This window comes from Heterodontus francisci, chromosome 2 (genome assembly GCF_036365525.1).
Source record: "Heterodontus francisci isolate sHetFra1 chromosome 2, sHetFra1.hap1, whole genome shotgun sequence".
NCBI classification, from domain to species: Eukaryota; Metazoa; Chordata; class Chondrichthyes; order Heterodontiformes; family Heterodontidae; genus Heterodontus; species Heterodontus francisci.
This window is the reverse complement of record NC_090372.1, coordinates 99147939-99165521: the sequence shown is the minus strand read 5'-3', so window position 1 is coordinate 99165521 and position 17583 is coordinate 99147939. Positions and strand designations below refer to the sequence as shown.

Genomic DNA, 17583 nt, shown 5'->3' with positions numbered 1-17583 from the left:
ATATTATTGCAGATGTGGTGTAGCAGAAAACAGGTGCATACTTAGAAAGCTGCAAAGGAAATCCAGTACTCAAAGGGTTGAGTATCTCCACTTATTTTATCTATGTGTGGTCTGCGGACCTGTGGGATAACCAGCAATCAGGATGTGCTTGCTCTGTGTTTCCCAAAAGTAGTGTATCTAAACAATGAAATCCTATGTTGAATGGTGAAGCACATATCTGCTAAAAAAAATGTGCTAGTATTTAAACAGGTGCTATTGTCAAAAATTATCAATAAATCTTACTATATTGTTCACAAACACACACTGTGGTATAAATCTCGCTTCAGGATATTATTGGATTAGTTGGGCACAACAACAGCAGAACAAATTGACAAATTAGTTCTTCTTTTCTACAAACACAAAAGAAGTGTTGGTCAAACTCTTTTTCTTGAAAATCATTTGCTTTTAATGCAGAATTTGTATTTTCCATGGTACAGTCTGTTCCTGGTAATTGAGTAATTTGTTTACCACAAAATCTCATTAACAGGATAAATCATTTGTCAGGATTTCAGCACCAGAAATTATTATTAATATTTTTTACTCACTTCTTGCACAGTTCTAATTTTTAAATGGATATTTTACTGCAATGAAAGTTTTTTTTAAATTGAAACGTTTAAAAACAGTAAAAACAAATGATTTATGCTCCACTAATTTGCCATTTTTGTTCAAGTATTCCCCCAACCCCCATGAAAGTGATGATTCCTCCTGAGGTACGTTTGTCTGAGTGCCAGTACCTTTCCTGTGTTGTACATCTTTCATGTAAGAGCAAAATACTGCGTATGCTGGATATCTGAAATAAATTCAGAAAGTGCTGGAAAAACTCAGCAGGTCTGGCAGCATCTGTGGAGAGAGAAATAGAGTTTACGTTTCAGGTCTGTGACCTTTCATCAGACCTGGGTAAAGTTAGAAATGTAATAGGTTTTGAGCAAGGGGAGGGTAGGAAAAAGAACAAAAGGGAAGGTCTGTGATAGGGTGGAAGACAGGAAAGGTTAAATGACAGAAATGTTAGTCGTGCAGGGCTAAAGGGAGTGGTGATGGGGCAAGAAAAGAAACAAAGAAACAAAAGATGTGCCTCAAGCAGGCATGCTGCCGTGCAAAAGCAAAAACAAGAGAAAAACCAAAACCTGCAAAGAAAAGGAAACAAAATGGGGGCCAAAATTACGGGCTGAAATTGTTGACCTCACTGTTGAGTTCAGAAGGTTGTTCAGTGCCTAATCGAAAGATGAGGTGCAGTTCATCGAGCTTACATTGAGCTTCATTGGAACCTGCAGTAGACTAAGGACTGAGAGGTCAGCATGAGAGCAAGATGAAGAATTAAAATGACAGGTGACCGGTAGCTCGGGGTCATGCTTGCAGACTGAAGAGATCACCCAATCTGCATTTGGTCTCCCTATTGTAGAGGCGACCACATTGTGAGCCGTGAGCACAGCATACTAAATAGAAAGAAGTACATGTACATTGCTGTTTAACTTGGAAGGAGTGTTTAGGGCCTTGGATGGTAAGAAGCAAGGAGGTAAAAGGGCAGGTGTTGCATCTCCTGTGCTTTCATGAAAAGGTGCTATGGGAAGGGGGGGAGTGTTGGCGTGATTGAGGAGTGGACCAGGGACTCACAGAGGAACAGTTCCTTCGAAATGCTGAAAGGGAAGGGGCAAGGAAGATGTTTGGTGGTGACATCACGCTGCGGGTGGCAGAAATGATGGAGGATGATCTGTTGAATATGGAGGTTGGTGGGGTGGGATGTGAGGACAAAGAGAAGCCTATTGTGGTTCTGGGAGGGAGGGGAAGGGGTGAGAGCTGAAGTGTGGGAAATGGAATGGGCACAATCGAGGGCCCTGCCAACCATAATGGGGAGGAATCCTCTGTTGAGGAAAAAGAAAGATATATCAGAAGCACTGGCATGAAAGGTTGCATCTTCTCAACAGATGCACCGGAGATGGAGAAACTGGGAGAAGGGAATGGAGTCCTTACAGGAAGCAGGATGTGAGGAAGTATAGTCAAGGTAGTTGTGAGAGTCAATGGGTTCATAGTGAATATTAGTTGATAGACAGAAATGGTGACAGAGAAACAGAGAAGTCAAGGAAGGGAAGAGTCAGAGATGAGCCATGTGAAGGTGAGAGCAGGGTGGAAATTGGAAGGAAAATTGATGAAGTTTTCCAGTTCAGGGAGAGAGCAGAAATCAGCAAACTCTATCGCAGGTGCACACTTCACCCTGCCGGATTACCCCAACCCAGAGGTGGTACTGAGTTCCAGAAACAACATCTGTCTTAGTGTGCTCATTAAGAAAATACAATATTTTACTTTTAAAAATATTATTTCAATATTTGGAACTCCAATTTTAGATGGATTTGCATTCCACCAGAAGTTCCACACTGCGATTTCTTTTCAGTTCTTAGCTGAACCAGCAGGTGGAGCACCATGCCGATGTCAGGTGTTCCATCCTGGGTAAATCCTACCTCCAGGGGAAAGACTTCACAGGGGTGGATCTTGAACTTTGTGTGATAGTGTAAATCGGCAGCCCATTTTACATCTCTTATGATTTTTTCTCCAGGGAAATTCTTCTGGTTGTCTTGCCAATATTTATTGCTCATCCAGCATCGTTAAAATAGATTATCTGGTTATTACCACATTGCTGTTTGTGAGACCCTACTGTGAACACATTGGCGGCCACATTTCCTACATTACAACTGTGATTACATTTCAAAAGTACTTCATTGGCTAGAAAGCACTTTGAGACGTCCAGTGGTCATGAAAAGTGCTATATGTATGCAAATCTTTCTTTTTTATTGCACAAAGTCAGAATCTACTGTATGTTGTCTAACTTGCTACCTCCTTCCAGTTAATCTGACACTGGCATTAAAGCTGGCCATGGCGAAGGTGGTTCCTAGATCTTTATCTTCACCTTGACAGATGGCGTGAGGACAATGGCTCAGAAAACAAATGTGAATTGATAAATAGACAAATAATATATTTCTGTGGCAATTAAAGAAATGACAGTTTATGTATCTTTTTAATTGAATAGTTGAAGCCAGCTCGCCACTTCCTGTGGTGCTACAACCAACTGCTCCGATAGACTTACGAACTGACCTGCGGATCACGATGCCAGTTGTGGACCCTGCCGCAAGAGAACACCAGTTACAGCAAGAACTACTGCTGTTGCAGCAGCAACAGCAGCTTCAGAAACAGCTTCTCTTTGCTGAGTTCCAGAAACAACATGAAACGCTCACCAGACAGCACCAAGTCCAGCTCCAGGAGCACCTCAAGGTACTGCAGCTTAAAGCTTATCAAACCCAAGCAACATGCACTGCACACAGTTGGAGTAATAAGCACCAGAATACTTGAAATCTTTAGTATTTACTGAGCTGAATGGAGACATCTGAATATCTAAATTAAATAGATTTAATTGTTGTGATCATCTAGATGGCTGACTAACATTTTATCTTGTCAGGTGGTTCACAATTAAATTCTTTAGTGTATCATCACAAAGATAACATGGTCGATAAAATTCTTGGGCTGTGCTTCATGTCATGACATTGCTAAATTCTTAATGGGAACGATGGCATATGGCTTCTATTTTCCTCTGATATTCTGTTTCAAATCAGGCAGGATAGTGGCAGAACAGGACCTTCAGCACCTTCAGCACCTTCTAGTCATGTCCCTGCCACCCACTGAAACTGCCAGGAGGGGAAGGCTGTAGTCTGTGGGGCAGAAGTGGTTGGCTGGATGATGCCCCCTTTGGAAGGAGAGGCAGCTCAGGCCCCACAACCTTACCTTTGATTACAGTTACCCTTAGATTATAGAGGGCCCAGAGCCTCCTTTAAGCAGAGATCTGCCTCTTCAGTTGCTGCAGCATCACCACCCAGTTTTTCAAGTTGACTGCAACTGGCTTCTGCTCTCTTGCTGGGAATCCCACAAGGAATCTGTTCTGCATAAGCAGCCCTGACCAGAAAAGTCAAGTCACAGTAGAGTGGAAAAATGAAAACTCAGGCCTGTGTGTGCATACTGTTGGAGGTAAGTGACTCCCCTTGAATGATCTATTCTCAACTCAGAGTCTTGGATAAGTCTTATCCAATAATTCATTTTGTGCTCCAATTCAGTTGTTATGAATAGGACAAATCTTCATGGAAAATGCACATATTTTCAATGCTATTTCTCTACAGTCAATGTCTTTTGTGGTTGGTGATATATCCCTTGATCAAGCAACAATATTGACATCTCTGACATAACTGTAGGCTGATAGCATTAAAAAGAAGCTCAGAAGTTTCCAATATTATTTAAGGTCACGTTTCCTATAGCTGTATTCTGATTCCCACTTCCCCTCCCCACACTTTGGTGTTTTTTTGGACTGAGTCATCATACGGTAACAATTTAACTAACTTAATATCAATTACTTGTCTAAAAATTCTAGCTGACAAAATACAGTGGAGATCAATGAGTTTCTGAGTTCATTGCTAAGTTCTGAAGAATATGAATTGTCCCACTGATAGTTTTGTCATTTATGTGTGTTGAGGTTTTGGGGTAGATTTTTAACTTACTACCCAGAGGTGAAGAGTCATAGACTCATAGAGTTATACAGCACAGAAACAGGCCCTTCGGCCCATCGTGTTGACTGGTGTTTGCAGATTGACTGCCCATTGTTTAAAATTTTCAATTTTGAATTCGATGAACAATCAACCGGTTTGTGTCTCATTGGTCTCAATAGCCCAAGGTTCCCTATTGTGCAGCTTCTATGTGCTAATTTAAAGAAACAGTGAAGGGGACAGGCTGCAACAGGCCTCAACTCCAACTAAATTAAAAGCAAAATACTGCAGATGCTGGAAATTTGGAATAAAAACAAGAAATGCTGGAAATACTCAGCAGGTCTGGCAGCATTTGTGGGGAGAGAAGCAGAGTTAACGTTTCAGGTCAGTGACCCTTCATCAGAACTCCAACTGTTGGAAGTGTCTGTATTTGAATAAATATATATAATTACCTCTTCATGAGAAAGTGCACTGATTAAAGGGCAGTATTAGGAACTCCTTAGTGTCATCTGTGGTATCAGACCTCTCCTTTGATTTCAGTTAAAATGTGAGTGACAACAGTTTCTGAAAACAAGTGAGTGATCAAAATTCAAGTCATGTCGGCTCACTTTCTATCACGTTAAAACTAAAATACCTGCGATATATATCAGCAAAAGATCCCATCCAGATAGTTTATATAATTTAAGTCGTAACAATATGTAGTTTTTTCTCATTTTGTTCCTCTTCTTGAAAGCAAAAAACTTTACATCCAGCCCATCTGGGAAGGTGGGACAACCTGGCTGTGGGCTTTTTCATGTCTGCTGCCAATACATTCTGCAGGTCATATGATACAAATAGATTCACAAAGACAATGCAGCTCGTCTATTCCACCCACCATCCCACCACACACCCAAGATGAATCACCTTGCTGATGTATTGTGTTTCATCTTGCAGCCAAACTAAGGACTTATGAAATGTGGATAGGAAGGTCCTTATGCCCCTTGGTTGAGGAGTCCATAACCAAGGAACATAGATTTAGGATAAGAGGTAGGAGGTTTAGACGGGATTTGAGAGGAAATGTTTCCGCCAAAGAGTAGAGGGGGGGTCTGGAACTCACTGCCTGAAACGATGGTAGAAGGAGAACCCCTCGGAACATTTATAAAGTACTTTGATATGCACTTGAATTCCATAACATACAAGGCTACAGACCAAGAGCTGGAAAGTAAGATTATATGGTTGGCTATTTGTCGACCAGTGCGGACACGATGGGCCGAACACCTTCCGTACTGTAAATTTCTATGATTCTATGAAAGTGAATCTCACCTAGCCAAGGCAAATGAACATCTGTGACTGGCAGCCCTGCAACCTGAACTCAGTAGCCTCTGGTTGAGATCCAACACTCAGCAGCTTGTGCCATCCCCTTGACCAGTCAGTTGTGAGACAGTTGTGAAACTGATAGATTACAATGTTTGTGTCTTAAGTGTTGTTGTCTTTGTTTGAAAGCAACAACAGGAACTGCTAGCTGTGCAACACCAGCAGGAGCTTCTGGAGCAGGAACGTAAACTGGAGAATCAGCGCCAGGAACAAGAGTTCGGACGACAGCTACGGGAGCAGCACCTTCTGTTTCTTCGAAATAAAGAAAGGGGCAGAGAAAGTATGTACTTCAATCATTTAATCCAGTCTTGCACCTGCTGTGTGCTGTTTCTTGTGTTTGAATAGAATATCCATCAATGCTTTTTAGAGACAAATGTTGATTATACTTGTTAATGGAACCAGCAATGGTATTAACATCATGGAGTGTGGGTGATCCAAATATTAATTCAGAGAGTGCTAATGATCTGTCTGCAATTTTATTTTGATTGAAATAATTAGTTTTGCAAGAGAAGAACTTTTTTTTTGTTTTTAGTTGCTATTTCATAACCTTTTCCCTCATCTTTGAATTTTAAAACAGAAAAAAAGAGAATACATGGTCATGCTATTGGTTGTAAGTGAAGAATTTACCAGAGACACCCTAATATCTCAGTTGGTAATTGTATCCAATGCGGTACATAATCACTTATATTGAGGAGAATCCAGACTTCAGCATTGCCATTGTCCTCAGAACCGTTGAGCTAGAGAGCGGAACAATCAGACAGAGTTCCTACCCCTGATCTGTATCCATTGACTTGCTGGAAGTTGATGCCTAGAATTTCTGCAGGGTTTCTTCAGATCTCGACTGTTTATGCAGATTCTCCAGCATTTTCACTGGTCTTCCATATAAGTTATAGCAGGCTATCAGGAAAATTCCCTGGAAATTCCACCTTTTTCTGTTTGCAGGGGGCATGTGAAGATAGGATCAGGCTGGCTCTCTTTTATTGAATCACTTGCCAACACTTACTGTTCAAGCTGGCATAAAGAATAGCTTCTTGAGCAAGATGCTAGATGGTTGCCAACATCTGTGGAACCATACATCATCCATCATTAGTCAGCAACATCAAGAGTTAGAATGGGAAGTGGGGAGCAAACGAAGGAACGAATGTATCATTTGAATACTTCTTCTGTTGAACCAACCTGCGATGATATTATCATCTGAATGCTTAACAGGCTCCTGGCATTACCATTTATTAAAATGGCAGAGAGAGGAAATGCCATGAGCATGTTAACAGCACTAACAATAATTTCTGCCTTTATAGTGGCTGACTGATTGCACACTCTGACTTGAAGAAACCAGGCTCGTTCTTACTGCGGTGCGGATATAATTGTTTCTCTCTTTCTCCTAAGAGCACGGTTCCAAGCTTTTAGCAAAAACAAGCAGCTTTCACATAATACCAGTGGACATAAAAATCTAGATACCACATTTGCTGACAGGAAATTGTGTAACATTCACTGATATTCTTACCTTATGGATTGGGGAATTAAGTAGACAATTTATCAATGTTTCATTCATTACGGAAATCATGAAGGATATCCTGTCGCTCTTATTTTTACTCACCGATATTGTGAAATGTTTATAACATTAAGAAAAAACAGCCACACAAAAGAGCAATTGAGAAATCAGTTTAGGCCATTCTATAGACCTGAAAAGATTGCCTTAATCATTTGCTGTGAATGAGGGAATGATTTCCGTCTCACTACCACCCCTATTTTCAGCATGAATGAAGTTGGAGCATGATGAAAATTGTTAAAACAACTCACTGCTGATTTCTTGCCCAAGGCCTGTCCGATGCAATTTTCCTACAAGCCTTGATTAGGCGGCCAGCACTCCTACCTGAAATAGGCAGGGACCTCATTATAATATTTGAATTGCAGTCCAATGATGTGTTTAGCACCCTGGTGCAATTTGGCCTTCCAGTGCATGGACAGTGCACAGCATGCAATCCTCCCCTAAAACAAAGTGTTCAGAGGGCAAACAAGTTCAAGGCTGCTCCAAAACAAACATTTCAAACCAGCTTCCCCAAATATTTTTCTGTCGCAGAATGTGTGTGAATGCTCTTCCATGCAACCAGTGTTCCCCCTCCCTTACCCCATCCCTGGGATTACTTCCCTTACGTCTTTATTCAGAAACCTCTGGCTTGGCTGCACGAAGGAACTGACAGATTTCCCATTCTATGGGAAATCCACACTCATTCAGCGCTGGGAGCTTGGCAAGAATATCGAAATGAGGACTGATCACAAAGTGTAAGAAAAGGAATGAATATGGAGGGAGCACCCAGCATCGACATAGGCACTGGAAACGACAACGGCAAACCTAGCTCTGTCGACTCTGCAAAGTCCTCCTTACTAACATGTGGACGCTTGTGCCAAAATTGGGATAGCTGTCCCACAGACTAGTCAAGCAACAGCCTGACTTAGTCATACTCAAGGAATCATACCTTGCAGATGATGTTCCAGACACCACCATCACCATCCCTGGGTATGTCCTGTCCCACCAGCAGGACAGACCCACCAGAGGTGACGGCACAGTGGTATACAGCCGGGAAGTAGTTGCCCTGGGAGTCCTCAACATAGATTCCGGACTGCATGAAGTTTCATGGCATCAGGTCAAACATGGGAAAGGAAACATCCTGCTGATTACCACCTATGCCCCCCTTCTCCATGTTGAATACCAATTGGAAGAAGCACTGAGGGTAGCTAGGGCACAGAATGTACTCTGGGTGGGGGACTTCAATGACCATCACCAAGAGTGGCTCGGTAGCATGACTACTGACTGAGCTGGCCGAGTCCTGAAGGACATAGCTGCTAGACTGGGTCTGCGGCAGGTGGTGAGGGAACCAACAAGAGGGAAAAACTTACTTGAGCTCGTCCTCAACAATTTACCTGTCGCAGATGCATCTGTCTGTGCCAGTATTGGTAGGAGTGATCACCACACAGTCCTTGCGGTGACTAAGTCCCGTCTTCACATTGAGGCTACCCATCATTGTGTTGTGTAGCACTACCACCATGCTAAATGGGATAGATTTTGACCAGATCTAGCAACTCAAAACTGGGCATCCATGAGGCACTGTGGGCCATTAGCAGCAGCAGATATGTATCCAACTACAATCTGTAACCTCATAGCACTGCATATCCCCCACTCTACCATTACAATCAACCCAGGGGATCAACCCTGGTTCAAGGAGGGCATGCCAGGAGCAGCACCAGGCATACCTAAAAATGAGGTGTCAGCCTGTTAAAGCTACAACACAGGACCACTTGCATGCCAAACAGCTGAAGCAGCATGCGATAGACAAAGCTAAGCAATCCCACAACCAACGTATCAGATCTAAGCTCTGCAGTCTTGCCACATCCAGTCATGAATGGTGGTGGACAATTAAACAACTAACAGAAGGAGGAGGCTCCACAAATATCCCCATTCTCAGGATGGGGGAGCCCAGCACATCAGTGCAAAAGACAAGGCTGAAGCATTTGCATCCATTTTCAGGCAGAAGTGCCGAGCGGATGATCCATCTCGGCCTCTCCCTGAGGTCCCCAGCATCACAGATGCCAGTCTTCAGCCAATCCAATTCAGTCCACATGATATCAAGAAACGGCTGAAGGCACTGGATACTGCAAAGGCTATGGGCCCTGACAACATTTCGGCAATAGAACTGAAGACGTACTCCAGAACTAGCAGCGCCCCTAGCCAAGCTGTTCCAGTACAGCTACTACACTGGCATCTACCCGGCAATGTGGAAAATTGCCCAAGAATATCCTGTACACAAAGAGCAGGACAAATCCAACCCGGCAATTACTGCCCTATCAGTCTACTCTCGATCAGTAAAGTGATGGAAGGTGTCGTCAACTGTGCTATCAATTGGCACTTGTTCAGCAATAACCTGCTCACTGATGCTCAGTTTGGGTTCCTCCAGGGCCAGTCAACTTCTGACCTCATTACAGCCTTGGTCCAAACATGGACAAACAAGCTGAAATCCAGAGGTGAGGTGAGATTGACTGCCCTTGACATCAAGGCAGAATTTGACCGAGTATGGCATCAGGGAGCCCTAAGAAAACTGGAGTCAATGAGAGTCAGGGGAAAAGTCTCTGCTGGTTAGGGTCATACCTAGCACAAAGGAAGATGGTTGTGGTTGTTGGAGGTCAATCATCTGAGTCCCAGGACATCATTGCAGGAGTTCCTCAGGGTAATGTTCTAGCCCAACCATCTTCAGCAGCTTCATCAATGACCTTTTTTCAATCATAAGGTCAGAAGTGGGGATGTTCGCTGATGTTTGCACAATGTTCAGCACCATTCGTGACTCCTTAGATACTGAAGCAGTCCGTGTAGAAATGCAGCAAGACCTGGACAATATCCAGGCTTGGGCTGATAAGTGGCAAGTAACATTTGCGGCACACAAGTGCCAGGCAATGACAATCTCCAACAAGACAGAGTCTAACCATCTTCCCTTGATGTTCAATGGCATTGCCATCGCTGAATCCCCCACTATCAACATTCTAGGGGTTACCATTGACCAGAAACTGAACTGGACCAGCCATATAGATGCTGTGGCTATAAGAGTAGGTCAGAGGCTAGGAATTCTGCAGCGAGTAACTCACCTCCTGACTCCCCAAAGCCTGTCCACCATCTACAAGGCATAAGTCAGGAGTGTGATGGAATACTCTCCACTTGCTTGGATGGGTACAGCTCCAACACTGAAGAAGCTTGACACCATCCAGGACAAAGCAGCCCGCTTGATTGGCACCCCATCCACAACCTTCAACATTCACTCCCTTCACCACCGACGCACAGGGGCAGCAGTGTGCACCATCTACAATATGCACTGCAGAAACTCAGCAATGCTTCTTAGACAGCACCTTCCAAACTCGCGACCTCTACCACCTCAAAGGACAAGGGCAGCAGATGCATGGGAACACCACCACCTGCAAATTCCCCTCCAATCCACACACCATCCTGACTTGGAACTATATCGCCATTCCTTCATTGTTGCTGGGTAAAAAGCCTGGAACTCCATAACAGCACTATTGGTATACCTACACTCCAACGACTGCAGCGGTTCAAGAAGGCAACTCACCACGACCTTCTCAAGGGCAATTATGGATGGGTAATAAATGCTGGCCTAGCCAACAACGCCCACATCCCATGAACGAATTTAAAAAAATCATGTACATGGATCAGATCTTCCACTGGCATTATCAGGCAGGTGGAGCATGCTCCCTGCTCTTCTTACTCACCCAGTGAATGCTGACACCAAAGCTTTAAGAGTAAGAACAATCTGTTTAAATTAGTCTCCTAATGTATGTATACAAATGTGTACAATTGTAAAAATATTCAGTGTTGTCTTTTGTCTATTTTTCCAATTCTGTCCCTTTCCCTTCAGATGGCACTGGTTGATACTGGGGGACAATTCCATGGATCCTGTCAGCTATGGTCGACCAACTATTTTTAAGATATGCAGCCCAATAAGGTCTTGGTCCTCTTGTTAGAAATGATCTACATTTATCTTTTATTTCCTATTGTAATTTTATTAATAAAATGTCTAGGTTGCTCAAAGTAACATGACTGACTACAAATTGTGAAGCCCTTCTCACCTAGAACAGCGAAAGAAACTTTAGTAAACATCAATAGTTACATGACATGGAACAACCACAGTTCAAAGTTAGACATCACAGAGTGATTCTGATATGTAAACAGCACTGCCAGGAAACAATTTAAGTATAAATCAGTTCCAAATGCCCTCTCTTGGCACATGCTTTCAGTCAGTACTCAGTTGGAAAAGGTCAGCTACTGATGCCAGCAAAAGCTATTGTAAATAACTAACAAATAGCTGTGTGATGACAGTAAAACCTTTGGGTCAAAGCTGCAGTGGTTTCACAGTAGGTATTCACTGCCTTAACTTGTACTGATCTATGTAATAGAAAAAATGAAGCAGGAACTGAACAACTGAACCAATGCAAAGCATACCTTTGGAGGACTGTACAGTTCTTTGAAGTTTCTATACTTGTTGAAAGGGGTCAGTACAGAGACCCCCAACAGGGACCCATATATTTTGTCAGCACAGTTTAATTTGGTTTATGGTTCACTCATTCCTAACATCAGTTCGCTTCTGATTCATCGAAAGGAGATTTCTGTTTTGCTAAGATATTGTTGTTAAATCAACCACAGGGCTGGCATTTCCAGAAGGTCCCAGAATGCAAAGGAACTCCATTTGTCTGGAGAACATGAATAGTAAATGGAAATAGATATCGTATAATGGCAATAAAATCAAAGAGCCGTGCCAGATTTTAGAAAACTTCACAACACCATATCACTTAGTAACATCTCCCGGCATGGTGAACTCTGGTGTGTTGAATCCCATGTATAACGCCCAGCCTACTGTATCCTGGTTTTTCTGTCACGTACAAATGGGTACTGTTCTTTTGCCACATGACATTAAAACTACCGCAGTCTATTTGCGAAATGGTTCAAGTAAACAGCCCTGCAATTATCAGTGGTCTGAAAGACAGTTGTTCAGAGAATCGCTGTAAGTGCATGGAGTGTGCAAGACAACATTTAGTTATCCTGGTCTATGTTTTCTTAGCTGATTTCAGATGGGACAACATTAGGGTGCTATAGTTAATCTGAGTTGTCCTTTAGGTAGGCAGTTGCTGGATGAACTGCAGTGCACATTTCTGGTCCTGTACCTTTCTGGTTTCCTGTAAAAGGAAGCAAAAAAATCAGTTCTGTTTGCTACCAAATGACTCTGGCTTGAAAGTGCTGTATGTGGAAGTCAGGTAAGGACAGGAATGGACTCAGTTGCAATGTCCCATGCAGTTGCATTGCCTGCTAACTTTCATTCAGCCCAGGCTCACAAGTAGAAAAAATAAACATTTGGACCAGAGACTGGAGGGATGTTGGCAATTAGAAAACCGCAGCCCAACAAGGAGAGGAAGGAGAGAGAGAGAAAAAAAAGAAAATGTTTCAAGGGTAACCAGGGCAAAACCTGAAATATCCAGTCTCATCTACATCCAGATCCAGTATAAACTTGGTTGTAAGCTGCCAAGTGGCTGCTACCAGCAAGCAGTTAATATTTACAAAGACTGAAATGTGTCAAATATAAAAAAGTTAATAAAATGAGAATATCAGTACATCAATTATCTATACTCCTATTTGCTGCTTTTTGTGTATCTGTTAAAATTCCTGTTGATAATGGGAGACCAGTCAGATGCCAGGGCTCGGGTGCCAGGGCTGCCAGTGTATTTTCTTTCTTTCCCCAGCTATATTCTGCTTCTGTCAGCAAGGTCAGCTGGCACCTACCTGCTCCAACTCCTCTAAGCATCTGCTCACAGTTCCAGTGGCTGGACCCAGGAGAGGCAGCCAAAAAACTCTGAACCGATGGCAACTCAAACCCCTACCCCCCCTTGCTACAGAGATGAGCGTTGCACTGCCTTTCCAGATTTCTGTTGCCCAGTCTGTGCACCTCTGATTTCAGTCGTGGTACCATTTTTAAAGCTAGTGGAAAGCCTGCTCATTTAAATATGGAGTGGAGTGGTATTGAGTGTAACACCGACCAGCTGGTAACCAACTGGTGTTATATTCCACATACACACTACTTACTAGTACAACACTGCATTTTAGTAAGCAGCCTTAAGTCAGCAGCTCCACAGTGCTGATATCAGCGCTGAAGATATATTACTTTTACCATTCACCTCTGTAGCTGGGGTCCCATGGATGGAATTGGGAGAGAATTTTTGGTTGCCTCTCAAGCCCAGTTGCTGGATTTTCAGGTAAGTGCATGAGGGAATCACAGAACTGTTACAGTACAGAAGGAGGCCATTCGGCCCATCATGTCTGCACCGGCTCCCTGAATGAGCAAATCACTTACGTGTCATTCCCCCACCTTCTGTCCATAACCCTGCACATTCCTCCTTTTCAGATAACAGTCTAATTCCATTTTCAATGCCTCAATTGAACCTGCCTCCACCACACTCTCAGGCAGTGCATTCCAGACCTTAACCACACGCCGCGTGAAAAAGTTTTTCCTCATGTCGCTTTTGCTTCTTTTGCCAATCACTTTAAATCTGTCCCCTCTTGTTCCCGATCCTTTCACGAGTGGGAACAGTTTCTCCCCATCTACTCTGTACCGACTCCTAATGATTTTGAACACCTCTATCAAATCTCCTCTCAGGCTACTCTTCTGCAAGGAAAACAGTCCCAATTTCTCCAATCTATCTTCATAACTGAAGTTCCTCATCCGTTGAACCATTCTCCTGAATCTTTTCTGGGAACTTTGAACCAGTAGTTTAAATGTGTCAACACTGGGTAATCCTACTGACAGGAGCAGAATAGTCGGAGGGATGCTGCTTGAAATATCAATTATCCACCAGTTTCTAATATCTGATCCAGCAGTCCCATCTACTGTGGGTGATTATTGTGGGCTGGATTTAGTGTTCCCGTCGCGGCTTCCAGCATCGGATCTGGAGGTGGGCACGATCGCCGCTCATCACATCTGGTGGGCCCACTGCAATCACACAGCGGGCGACCAATTATCATAATGGAGGCACAGATCCCGTCCAATCACACAACGGGGGTGGGCTGTAAGGCACCGCATATGGCGGTAGATGACTCCAGAGCAATTGCTGGCGCCATATTTAAAGCCCTGCCAGCATTCATTGCTGTCCTAGAGTCAGCTGTTTGCTGTTTGCTGCTGAAAATGCTGTTGAAGTAACTCCTGGACCCCCTGTGCCTCCCGACAAGGATGCCACACTATGGCAGAGGCACGACGTGGGTGGCCCCACAGTTTAGTGATGCCACCCTGGAGATTCTCCTCCAGGCTGCGAGGGAAAGATGGGAGTTCTTCTTTCCCAGGGATGACAAGAAGAGTTCCTCCCGCCTGACCAAGCAAACCTGGATGGAGATCGCAGAGGAGGTCAGCAGCCGTGGGGTCACCCCCCTGAACATGGGTACAGTGCAGGATGAGAGCCAATGACCTCCTTTGTTCTGCCAAGGTGAGTACTCCACACCACTCTCATTTTTGGGGATTGCATGTGGCTTGACATCATAGAATCACAGAATAATACAGTGCAGAAGAGGCCCTTCAGCCCATCAAGTCTGCACCGATGCATTAAAGACACCTGACCTGTCCACCTGATCCCATTTGCCAGCACTTGGCCCATAGCCTTGAATGTTATGACGTGCCAAGTGCTCATCCGGGTACTTTTTAAAGGATGTGAGGCAACCCGCCTCTACCACCCTCCCAGGCAGGGCATTCCAGACCGTTACCACCCTCTGGGTAAAAAAGTTCTTCCTCAAATCCCACTTAAACCTCCCGCCCCTCACCTTAAACTTGTGACCCCTCATAACTGACCCTTCAAATAAGGGGAACAGCAGCTCCCTATCCACCCTGCCCATGCCCCTCATAATCTTGTACACCTCGATCAGGTCACCCCTCAGTCTTCTCTGCTCCAGCGAAAACAACCCAAGCCTATCCAACCTCTCTTCATAACTTAAATGTTCCATCCCAGGCAACATCCTGGTGAATCGCCTCTGCACCCCTTCCAGTGCAATCACATCCTTCCTATAATGTGGCGACCAGAATTGCACACAGTACTCCAGCTATGGCCTTACCAAAGTTTTGTACAACTCCAACATGACCTCCCTGCTTTTGTAATCTATGCCTCGATTGATAAAGGCAAGTGTCCCATGGGGAGGGAGTGACCACAAATTCACTGGCAAAGGGGGTTAGGCAGCATCACATCCTGCCAGATGCATATCGGCCACATGCCACTTTCTTATGAAGCTCACCCCCATCACCTCTTCCGAAAATTGATATTACTATCTCCCTCTTTTCACTTGCACGACAAGTGGACCCATAATAACAAGGAGACCTCAAAGAAGGGCAGAGGAATTCCAGACATATGGCCTCTCTTGACAGCTGAGAATGAAGTTAACGGAGACTCAGAACGCCCGCTCAATAAACTAGACTCTCTACGCAAGAAATCAAGGATTGTTTTAAATCAACATCTAATACACTTCTGGAGATCCACATCACGCATGGATATCATGACGAGATCTGCACAGCCGAACCCACAAACATTTGTGTTCACTCATACAGGTCAGTGTCTGCAGGAGAATCCAGCAGAAGGGGAGATCATTCAACCTCTGGAGAGGAGCAGTCAGAGGATGCACCATCACATGACTCTCCTGCACCTTTCACCAGTGCAGATTCTTTCACTTTGGTAGGTTTCTACTCGGCTTTAGAATCAGGGTTACAAGCAGGTGAGAGCACTACATGCGCCTGAGCAGCTGGCTGAGGCTGAGACAGCTGAGGCCTCTGACAGTTGGAGGACTGTGGGTGGCCAGTTCCATGCTGAGCCCCAGGCTGATGATGAGCCTCTGATGTCAACAGCACAGGACATGCTGGAGTTTGCAGAGAGATGAAAGGCAACATCTGGCGGAGCTGCCAGAGGCCATGCGCAGCCATGAGCGGATGATGGAGGTGACCATTCATGCCATGAGTGCTGCAATGTCTCAGATATGTGAGTGCATCGCTTCCTCCATCAAGAAGTTAGCGACCCTTATGGAGAGCCAGTTCCCAAAAATGCACGCAGACCTGCACACCCTTGCCTTGGCCATGTGCTCAGTATAGCAGTGGTAAAGCAAGAGAAGGACAAGGCACCTGGAATCTTCTCCACATCCTCGTCCTTATATGGTCAGCAGGGCGGTTTAAGTGAACCTTGAAAGGGAGGAGGAGAGACTAACCTCCACAGTTGGGGGCTGCCCTCAGGGCACTTAAAGTGTGGACAGCAGTTCCTCAGCCCCTCCGCCAGTGAGCCCAACTCCAGTAGCCGCGACGCCCGAGGAGAGTCCTACAAATGTGCAAGAAACCTTCAGGCAACCAGGGCCCGCCAGGCCTCAGGCAGCCAGAGGATGGCTGCCTGCCTCCAGCCCAGCTGCTAATGCAGGGGTTATATCTCATTGACGCATTCAAACATATAAAGAAAACCACCTCGATGCACTTAGTGTTTCACAGGTGTTTGACGTTTGCAATTTGTTTTGTGCTATAAAGTATTTTGGTTATTGAAGTTAATGTTCATCGTGGAAAATGCTTATTCTTTCCTGCCTTAATTGTGAGAGCCTGACTGCACCCTTCTCTCTTAGTGGCCTTCCAGTGTGGGCACAGCCCACATGGGCCATGAGGCGACATACTGAATGCATTGAGGTGAGTCTTCATTGATTTCACTATGAGAGGCTATCATGGTGACTGGAAGTGGGTAAGTATGAGATTTTCCCTTTCTTCCTTGGCCTGTCACTCAATGTGCCTGGCCTCCAGTGCTACCGGCTCATCACCCTCCTCTGCCTCCTCCTCATCGGTTGAGGAGTGGCAATTCATTATATCCTCATCATGCAAGGCCTCCCCCCTCTGCAAGACTAGATTGTGCAGGGCACATCAGGCCATCACGAGACCCTCACTGGGGAATTCTGCAGGGCTCCACTGGATAAATCCAAGCACTATAATCAGGAGTCAATCTGTGTGGATTTAACCCCTTACTCACAACAGGATCAGATGTGGCAAAAGTTCAGTTGTGAAGCTACTTATTGAGACAAAGACAAAACAAGTTTATTAAGTTTCATGTAAACTATGGCAATGAACTCAGG

The 17583-nt window shown here is 44.4% G+C and overlaps 1 protein-coding gene across 20 annotated transcripts in view; it reads left to right on the top strand.

Moving 5' to 3' along the window:
- Positions 1-17583, top strand: part of LOC137345926 (histone deacetylase 9-like) — a 1063883-nt gene that overhangs the window by 552919 nt on the left and 493381 nt on the right. For all 20 annotated transcript variants that reach the window (XR_010968622.1, XR_010968626.1, XM_068009206.1 and 17 more), the window contains 2 exons: positions 3059-3300; positions 6039-6189. Coding sequence is in view for 18 of the 20 variants with exons in the window: in XM_068009206.1 (XP_067865307.1) it covers positions 3059-3300; positions 6039-6189 (393 nt within the window). In the remaining 2 variants the exon portion in view is untranslated. The remainder of the gene's footprint in view (positions 1-3058; positions 3301-6038; positions 6190-17583) is intronic.